The sequence below is a fragment of the Gadus macrocephalus genome, chromosome 11 (genome assembly GCF_031168955.1).
Source record: "Gadus macrocephalus chromosome 11, ASM3116895v1".
Classification (NCBI taxonomy): domain Eukaryota; kingdom Metazoa; phylum Chordata; class Actinopteri; order Gadiformes; family Gadidae; genus Gadus; species Gadus macrocephalus.
The window spans coordinates 6,995,229-7,005,228 of NC_082392.1; the positions used below are offsets into that span (position 1 = coordinate 6,995,229).

The following is a 10,000-nucleotide window of genomic DNA, read 5'->3' on the forward strand; positions in this document are numbered from 1 at the left end:
ATAATGTGTATAATCTCCATGATGTGAACCTTGACGGGTCTGACGTTTGTGTCTGTGGCTTTGGCTCTGCCGTGTTTAGGTCCGATGACCAGGGCTGTGTGTTTTGATCAGGACAGTATAGGCTAGAAGCAGCCACCCCCCTTAATCACAAGTCAAAGTACAAGGCCGCCACCTCTCCGGCACTCCAACCCCCACACACACACACCCTGCTGCCACGCACATGCATTCACAGACCCTGGTGTGTCATTCGGTCTACATGGATATAGGTTAGAACACATCGTTGCTGAAGGAAAGTTATCGAGGTGTGTGTGTGTGTATTTCAAAAGGCCTGAATGAGGGTCTGTCCCTCAGGAGACCGGCCTTGTCCCTTTCACTTTGACCCAGATGCAGCAGTCATGTACACACACACACACACACACACACATGCACACGCACACACCCACGCGTTGTAGTCGCAGCAGACCCAGCCCACCTCCCTGGTTCTTTTGTTGCAGAGCAAGTCAAAGGGCCAGGAGCTGTTTGACCAGATCATATATCATTTGGACCTGGTGGAGGCCGACTACTTTGGGCTGCAGTACATGGACTCTGAGCAGGTTTCAGTGAGTGACAACGTGTTTGCATATCGGCATAATGAGTCCAGCACTTAAACGTTTCACGCTTTAGCTTCGAGATAGAGCTAGTCATCTATTTCACTCACTCTCTTTCATCTCTGTTCTTTCAGCACTGGCTAGATATGTCCAAACTCATAAAGAAACAGATACGAGGTGAGACACACACACACACACACACACACACATTATTTTACATTTGCACATGTGAGGCAGGTGCGTTGTTAGCAGGTGGCTTATTATTATTATCAAATGTTGACACGGTGATTAGCATGAGCATTAGCTGCCCTGGCCGTATTTGCCTTGTTGGCTTTGGGCTGCTGACTGCAGGATGAATGGCTTCAGGCTGAATCCTTCTTCTACGTGTAATAAGCTCCATAGGTACGTGGTAGGCATAGTTCCAAACACAATAAAGATGCGTTCACACCAAACGCGATCCCGAGCCAAGTATGTATTTTACTGACTCTTAAAAGGGCAGTGCATAACATGGAGGCAGGACGCACAAAGTAGTGGTACACCGCAGTCCTTAAGTCTTTGTGTAGCCCTGCCATTGTTAAGTTACAATTCAGTTAATGTACTTGTTATTCTCGGGGTCATTGTCACGTTCCTCCTACTCACTTGTGTATGTTATGTCTCGGGTAACGCTTTACATTTCTACTCTCTAGATGGCCCTCCGTACAGACTCTTCTTCAGAGTTAAGTTTTACTCTTCAGAGCCAAATAACCTGCATGAGGAATTCACCAGGTAACCAGACACGAACCAACACACAAGCACACACACACACACACACACACACACACACACACACACACACACACACACACACACACACACACACACACACACACACGCGGGTTCACCCCAGCTCATTAAAGAAGGTCCAATGGGCAGCAGAGCTAATTAGCCAGTTCCCCTGTGCGACTCGTAATCAAGGCCAGACGGCCACACAGCGGATAAGGAAGGTCTTTTGTGTTTCTTTATGATTGGGAAGAAAAGCTACTGATGCCTCAATCTATTTATTAGTATGGGTCTCTCATTCATCTGTGTGACCTCTCCTGCTCTCTCTCAGGTATCTGTTTGTGCTGCAGCTGCGACAAGACATCCTGTCTGGCAAGTAAGTGGTCTTTGACATGTCCATTTGTCACGCGTGTGCGTGTGTTTGTGAAAACACACACACACACACACACACACACACACACACACACACACACACACACACACACACACACACACACACCGAACAAACACCGAACAAACACGCACACACAAATAAGAATAGGAGCAATAGGCAATGTTCCGGTTAAATAATAACACACACACACCGGGCAAGGTTGTCCTCTTTCTCTGACCTGGTAAACGGCCATGTAGTTTATACAACAAGGACAAGGACAAGTCCTTTATTCATCCCTTTTTAGGGGGAAATTCTTTCTCTGCATTTAACCCAATGCCACTAGTGCGTCATGATTGCCCTATCGACATTAGTATAATATCTTGGCCACTAGCATTAACCTCATTTAAACTTTATTTACTTGAGAAACAAATATCGATCATGAGCTTGATTTTACATTCACAGAGATTAGTAATATTAAATAGTCACTCATTCTCTATGCCAAGTCACCCGCGTTTGAGGTGCTTGTGTAAACTGGACTCTGCCTCCTCCACACCCTCAACTGCACACACCCGCCGCACACACCCGCACCAACACACATAGCAGGGAGAATGGGGACTCAGATGCTCAGTCTTTATCTGGGCCACTCTTCCCCTGAGTCAGGCTCCATTATGAAGCCGAGATCAGGACGGCAGAGGGCTTCTTATTTTTAGGAAAAGAGCAGCTCTCCCTACTTCTTGCGCACGCACGCACACATGCACACACGTGCAGTATTTCCATGTACACACACAAGCACATACACCCTGACCAAACAGTTTTCACTTGCATAATAAGAGGAGCATGTTTCCAATTAGGAAAACATGCCTTTGTGGATGTTTATGAGATTATTTATGTGTGCGTTTGCAGAGCCTTTCAACACCGAGGTGTCGTTTTCTTTCACCAGGTTGAAATGTCCCTATGACGTCTCCGTTGAGTTGGGGGCCTTTTGTCTAGAAAGTGAGTATGCTCCATTGCCTCCGTCTACGTTGTGAACTAATGGGTGATTGCAAGGTGGTGGATTGAAATGTTAATGCTTTGAAAAGGGAAAATAACCTTGTTGACACATCCCACTCCCTCCACACAACAGGTTTTACTCTTAGTCCTTTCCCTCATACCCTCTTCTCGTGTGTGTGTGTGTGTGTGTGTGTGTGTGTGTGTGTGTGTGTGTGTGTGTGTGTGTGTGTGTGTGTGTGTGTGTGTGTGTGTGTGTGTGTGTGTGTGTGTGTGTGTGTGTGTGTGTGTGTGTGTGTCCTCTCCCAGGTGAGCTCGGAGACTGTGATCCGTCGGAGCACTCTCCCGAGCTGGTGTCGGAGTTTCGTTTTACTCCCAAACAGAGTGAGGACATGGAGGCGGACATCTTCAACAAATGGGTGGAGCTGAGGTGAGAGGGCGTGGTCATCGGTGGAGGAAATCTATTGAGCTCGGGTCGGGTGTCTCTCTTGGTGAGACAAAGACCTGGAGGACGTTAGCTTTTCCTCGCTCGACACCCCCCGGTCATTATGACAATTAGTCTGGTGCTCTGTGAGAGCAGCCTGTGAGTAGGCCGTGCCATGGCTCTCATCGTTGGAGCACGATGAACATCTGCTCTGGTGAAATATGGGATGGTTGGTCGGGGAAGCGGACGACTGCTCCACCGCTACTGTTCTCGGGCTACACGGCTCCCCGTCCGGTGTACCGCTGTTCCCGCTCTCTCTCTCCCTCTCTCTGACCCTGTGTGAAGGATTATAGGGATCATCGTTGTACGGGTCTTGATTGAATCCCGTCAGTATTTAAGCCCACCCCCTGTAGTCTGATGGCTGCCATATCTGATGAAATTGCTTGCACACCTACGCTAAGGCCCAACCCCATCCAGTGAGCAAGGGGTTGCATACACGAACACACACACAGAGCCCTCCCTCCTGCTGAACCCTAGGAGGAGGTGAGACGGGTGGGGAGGCAGTTGTCCACCGGGGGTTTGTTCCTTGTGACTGATCATCCCCGAACTCATCCGCTCCGTTGTAATTAAAGCGGCCATTACGATGTCTGTTTTTTGTTTAGATAATAATAAAAGGCATGAGCACTGTCACACGCACAGAGGGAAAACCAGATTTGGAGATTGTGAAAAAAACCCAACCCTCCTTTTGTGCCCCCCCCCCCCCCCCCCCCCCCCCCCCAGAGGGAAGAGCCCGTCGCAGGCTGAGATTTGCTTCCTCAACAAATGCAAATGGCTGGAGCTATACGGCGTGGATATGCACTTTGTCAAGGTTGGTGTTCCCGTCTGTCAGTATCACCACCATGATTTCACACCACACCAGTGCCACAGTGCGTCTCTGCTCTCCTCTGTGTAAACTCTAGCTTCTGTTCTCTGTGTGCTGTGTGCTCTCTGCCAGGAGAGGCTGTGAGGTCTGACGTGATGTCTGTTTGTTTGTCTTGTTCTTCAAACACGCCGCCCGGTCGTGTCCTCAGGGTCGCGACGGAGGGGAGTACGCCCTGGGCCTCACGCCAACAGGCATCCTGGTGTTCGAGGGCTCCAGCAAGATCGGCCTTTTCTTCTGGTACCAGTTTCTCTGCTGTGCAATGGAAACGTCCTCATTCATGTGTTGATGGCCTCTGAATGCTGAGTGTTTGTGGCCTTCCTACCCCCAGGCCCAAGATCACCCGTCTGGATTTCAAAAAGAGTCGGCTCACCCTGGTGGTGGTGGAGGATGACGACCAGGTAGGTGTCTGTGGGGGAGTGGGGGGCGCCTGCATACAAGCAACACCATAGAAGAACACTCCTGTTCAGCCCAGACCTGCAGCCGTTGGTGTGTGTGTGCGTGTGTGTGTGTGCGTGCGTGTGTGTGTGTGTGTGCGTGCGTGTGTGTGTGTGTGTGTGTGTGTGTGTGTGTGTGTGTTTTTAGGGCCGGGAGCAGGAGCACACGTTTGTGTTCCAGTTGGACAGCTCTAAAAACTGTAAGCACTTGTGGAAGTGTGCGGTGGAGAGCCACGCCTTCTTCCGGCTGCGCCAGCCAGCCACGGGCCAGGCCAGCCAGAGTGACTTCACACGGCTGGGCTCGCGCTTCCGATTCAGGTTAGAGCCCAGAGGACGCCCCCCTCCCAGACCCACCCTGTCCTGAGTGGCCCCGGCCCCGCGGGGGGAGGGTGCAGCTGCTGGCTAAGACGGTAGATCTGGCCTTGCGGTGCCTCTTGTGCATAGGGGGAATTGTGTGTCATGTAAAACAAAAGAGCAAGTAGCTATGGTTACAGTGTATCTATGGTTACACGGGTTTGTTCCTATGGTGACAGAAATGTTCTCTTGATGTTGTTCTTGTCAAACTATTATCTGGGATGAGAATAAAGCCAGACCTTGCAGCCTGCTCTGTCCAAAAGGCGCGTGTGAGTGGCGGCTGCATGGCTGCGCACATTCTCAAATCAGCCTCGTGTGTCAATCAATAGACATGTATAGATAGCACCTCTATCTAGACCACATGCAAGCCGTGGCCTGATGTATTGCATGGTTGTTAACTGTTCAGTGTCTACGTTTGATTTTGGCAATACTGTAAATCAACACCAAGTATCAAAAAAATACAATTAGGTTGTGGCAGTGTTATTTATTTTGGGGCATTCTACAGGACATCAGTTGCTATGGTAACAGCCATTAGTACATAGTCTTATTCAACGTGAGAAGAGGGGTTCATACCCCTCAGACAATGGAAGGAGAACGAGATAAGAGAGTGGCGAGATAAGAGAGTGGAACACCTTTGCTGGTTTTAAATGTAAGATGAAATAATGGCTGAAGTTGATCCAAGCATGTATCCATCATGCATAGACTGTTGTCTTAATGTTGTGATGTCCTGTTTTCTTGTTGTGCTGTTGTTGCTGGTGTTGTTGTTGTGCTGTCCTAATATTGTGATTTTATTGTTCGTATTGTGTTGTTGTGTTTTACTGTTGTAAAATTGCGTGTTATTGTTTTTATACTTCAGTGTTAGGTTTCCCTTTTGACAGAGATGTTATCCTCTGTTTCCTGCCCAGGGACTTCAGATGAAAATGAGCTTATAGCTAACTCTGGTACTGCTAATGAGCTGTGCATTGTCCCTGCTAAATAAACAAATCAATAAAAAAAATACCTATTGCTGTAGAAGGGCAAACCAGACCAAAAGCATTCCTTGGTAATTAGCTCTAAAGGAAACCTTTATCATCATACAGAACAGAGACTTATCTCTGTACAGTGCATCTGTGATGAGGATGAGGGTATCGCTTTAAGGCCGTTGTCACGTTGACACCTCAGTTCCAACAGGCATGGCTTTGACCTTTTCACATTCTATGTGTGTCTCTTTGTCTGGCTCTCTCCTCTCTCACCCTGTCTCTCTGTTTGTCCGTCCGTCTCAGTGGGAAGACGGAGTACCAGGCCACTCATGGCAGTCGAATGAGGAGGGCAAGCACCTTTGAAAGGCGACCCAGCAAACGATACCCCTCCAGAACACACTCCCTGGGGGGCAAAGGTCGGTCAGGGTCACCCCATATGGATATTGGCACAGATTAGTGGGAGATCCTTGAAGTCTTCAAATGCCACCAAAAAATATTTGATATACATTTAGAAAAAGAAAAAAAAATCGAATTGGTTTTAAACGACAACCCAATCTAAAATGAAACGTTAACATGTTTCTTACTGTCTATGTGTACTAAGGATAATTCAATGATACATAAAGCATCATACGTTTGGTTTGGTGGCCTACTTAACCGCTCTCACTCTGTCCCCCCTGCAGACAATCGCTAAGACCTCATTCTGACCCTTCTAATAGATTTCATAACATGGCATGACGAGGAGCATGAACTGAAATAAGCAGTGTGTGGTTCATGTGTGGTGGAAGGTACATTGAGTGAAGGTAGTGTATAGTTGCCATTACAGCAGACACTGAAGCTGAGGCACCTGGGGTAAGGCTGGTGCAGAGCATGTTGTTGTAGTACTCTGAATCACCACTGGGGCCGGACGCTCACGCGCTGTCCCTCCTCCCCCGCCGTCTGGGCTATTTTGGGCCCACACATTGGGCCTTTTGACAGCCACGGTCCTCCTGCTGTGTGCGACAAAACAATAAATAAAATGCCTTCCAGTCGTGTGCAGACTGCTTAGACTCCAGGGAGTCGAGGTCTGTGCACTGACACCCAAGGGATTGTCCAAGCAGCCATGTCCTGGGGTCGCAGAGCGAGAGCGGGAACTCGGCCTCAAACAGTAGACCTGTCTGTGGGCTGAGGGCCAAGGGCTCAGGGCTTAAGGCCGTTGACTCATAAGGCTCTGAACACCAAAGGTAATTGAGACCACACTCGCATGTCAAATGACCTCCTTCTCTCCTGCCTCCAACTCCTCTGGGTCGGGTCGTCTGCAGGCGTGTCCCCCGCCAAGCCGCTGCACATCGGGTGAGTCCACTTGACCCAGCCTGCGGCTCCACATGCACACACTGGAGGACTGCTCTTAAACCCCTACTTCCTAAAAATAAAACAATTACATTCGAGGAAATCCAAGAAGCTCCTTCCCACCCTCTGAACAGCCTCCTCAAATAGCTGCTAGTTAGAGACATCTCTTCCGACTGGTGGATTCCTTTTGTCTCTGGCGGGTTTGCTTACGAGAACACTTGGTACCTTTTTAATTATATACACACACACACACACACACACACACACACACACACACACACACACACACACACACAGGTCCAAATCAGTTCGTCAAGTGAGTCATTGGGTCCCCATCCGTCGTGATAGCCACTATATAATCAAGTTGTGTGCCAATTTACCATTAACTGTGAGGATAATATTGCTCTCTTTTCCCCTAGCTCCCAAGCTAGCCCTGACCCAAGCATCCATCCGGTAAGATGCCACGATCGCCCGCAATGATGTCATTAAAAAAAAGAGTGCCATGAATCATCTTTATTACCTTTTTAATCAATCTGCCCCCCCCCCCCCTCTCTCCAGTACCAGCGTAACATTCCTTTGGGTCATGAGGCCTGGAACGCCCCCCAGCCTGCTCTCAGCCCCCCCATCTACCTGCAGCACTCGGGGCTCACGCCACCCCACAGGTAAGGGGCTCCCCTCCATGAACATCATCACCAATCCTCATACACCCCCACAGATATACTATAACCCTGGGGGGAAGCAGGGTTTCACCGAGCAGTATTTAAAATGGCAAATGGATGTATCTTGGGGTTTGAGTTTTTTGTTGACCCACCATCTGTCCAATGGGGGTCTGGAGATGGGGCCGCTGGAGGTCAGCTGTCTATTTATAGAGACGCCTGCCCTCTCCCGCTCCCTGATGCCCGCTGCAGGAGCACTCTGCAGTCCGCCTCTCACACACCCGGGCTAGGGCTCACATGTCCAGCTGCGTTTCTGTGTTTGCCTGTCTTTGTGTTGTCATGCTTGCCGTATTGTCTCTCTGTCTGTCTGTCTGTCTGTCTCCTTCTGTGTCTGTTTGTCAGCCTGACTGTATGAGAATTCATTCATTCATCTCCTGTCATGTTCAGGGCTCCAAGTGAAAGCCTCTTTGAGGAGGAGGAGGGGAGCGGCCATAGTCATCTTCATCCTCATCATCCTCTTCCTCCATCTCGCGCCCAAGCCATGCCTGAGCGAACCAGTGGCGCCTTTCCAGGGTCCATCAGTGTGGTTTACAGGGATAAGGTCATGACCGCACTTTGACCTTTGACCTGGGCTTGCTTGGAGTCCAGCTGTTTCCAAAGACAAAACAAAAGAAAACACCCCAAAGAGAGAAGCTTTGTTGCTGGACTCTAAATCAATGGAGATTTCATCTGCAGGGACATCATCATCATCGTGGTGATCAATTGTCATCATGGTCATCATGGTCATCCACATCTCTTGTGTCACATCCTCCAAAATAAAGCGTTTTTTTAGTGGGGGGCAAAATAGAGGCCAATATAGGAAGTATTATAATTTCACCTTTTCCTTATTGCTTGTGTAATAATTGTCTTTGTCCTCGCTGGAATAGTTTTAATATGTGGGTGCAAATCATTCTTTTTATAGGAATGGGCAAGTTTCCAACAGGCATTTGTATTTGTGTTGAGCGAGATAGAGGAAAATCACCAAATTCACACAAATCCGTCATGAAACTGGGATTGAATGCAGGACTCTTGAATGTAAAGCGATAATTTGTGCTATGTGGCTATGTTCCAATAATGTGCTCTCGTCTGCTTGAGGACACTTGTGTGCTGATATCAGTAGTAGTAACTTATGCAGGTGAGGTTAAAAACCATGTGTAGATCACCAATTTTTACGAGGTGTTTTCATGCGTGCAAGGATTCATTTTCTCTTCCTCCAGATGTTTTGTCAGAATGTAGTAACCGTTTGCAGTCAGCCGTTTGTTTACATCAGGTTCTATCTGTATGATGCAGAGGGTCTTCTCAGCTTTGAAATGTTTACTCCAATCACAGTATGCCTTAAAGCCATGTCAACCTGTCTTAAACATGAACACAACTGTAAATTAATTTGGATGTCATTCATCCTGCACTCTTACGACAATAATTAAAGCGCAAAATAGCCGTGTGGTTTCTTCTATTCTTTATTTCTGTCAGTTTTCATTTGAAATTAGAAAGACTGAAGAAGAATGTACATGTATCTTGGATCCTCTGATCAGGAAGTAAAATAGTTTATCACTCAAAAATTGACATTAGGTTAGAGACGAGTGTGATTCAGCGCGTAGCAATGGAGACGGGGGAGGAGCCTGCGGGGAGGGGGGGCGTGAGTTTGTTATGACTGTGCGTTCGTGTGCCGTCTTCAGTTTTCCTCTCAGCGGTCCTGACTCAGACCACCAGTTCAGCGTGGAGGAGAACGAGGCGCCGTATGCTGGGAAGATCCACCAGCATCACCACCGGCGACACACACACAGCCAGGACACGCTCTGCCACACACACAGCAACACCAGTTGAGTACACGCACACACGGGCGAGGTAGTGTCTCTGTAAACCGTATCAACAGCACTTGTGTTGTCTTGTTGGTTACATATTGATGATTTAGAAATCAAAACGCTCTTAAAAATCCGTGGCTGCAAAAATAAACAGTTCTAAACACCAATATAAATAGGCTTTATTAAATGTGAAATACTTTTATCATTAACCTTTATTTTACGAAGAAAGTTTTTTCTTTTGTGAATACAGAGAAAAGTTCGAAGCTAAATCATCGGTACTAGTATAAAGGTGAGGAACTCTGTAATCCTCGCACCCCCCCCCCCCCCCCCCCCCCCACCCAGGCCATCTGCTGGGCTTCCCATGCTAGTCAGCACTTC

General features: G+C 48.2%; 1 protein-coding gene across 1 annotated transcript in view; it reads left to right on the forward strand.

Moving 5' to 3' along the window:
• Positions 1 to 10,000, forward strand: part of epb41l4b (erythrocyte membrane protein band 4.1 like 4B) — a 27,621-nt gene that overhangs the window by 13,511 nt on the left and 4,110 nt on the right. The window contains exons 2-16 of the mRNA XM_060066069.1: positions 495 to 599; positions 722 to 764; positions 1,274 to 1,352; positions 1,678 to 1,722; positions 2,660 to 2,712; positions 3,016 to 3,136; positions 3,911 to 3,998; positions 4,201 to 4,289; positions 4,381 to 4,450; positions 4,635 to 4,804; positions 6,103 to 6,215; positions 7,098 to 7,128; positions 7,545 to 7,578; positions 7,684 to 7,787; positions 9,497 to 9,639. Of these exons, the coding sequence (XP_059922052.1) occupies positions 495 to 599; positions 722 to 764; positions 1,274 to 1,352; positions 1,678 to 1,722; positions 2,660 to 2,712; positions 3,016 to 3,136; positions 3,911 to 3,998; positions 4,201 to 4,289; positions 4,381 to 4,450; positions 4,635 to 4,804; positions 6,103 to 6,215; positions 7,098 to 7,128; positions 7,545 to 7,578; positions 7,684 to 7,787; positions 9,497 to 9,639 (1,288 nt within the window). The remainder of the gene's footprint in view (positions 1 to 494; positions 600 to 721; positions 765 to 1,273; positions 1,353 to 1,677; positions 1,723 to 2,659; positions 2,713 to 3,015; positions 3,137 to 3,910; positions 3,999 to 4,200; positions 4,290 to 4,380; positions 4,451 to 4,634; positions 4,805 to 6,102; positions 6,216 to 7,097; positions 7,129 to 7,544; positions 7,579 to 7,683; positions 7,788 to 9,496; positions 9,640 to 10,000) is intronic.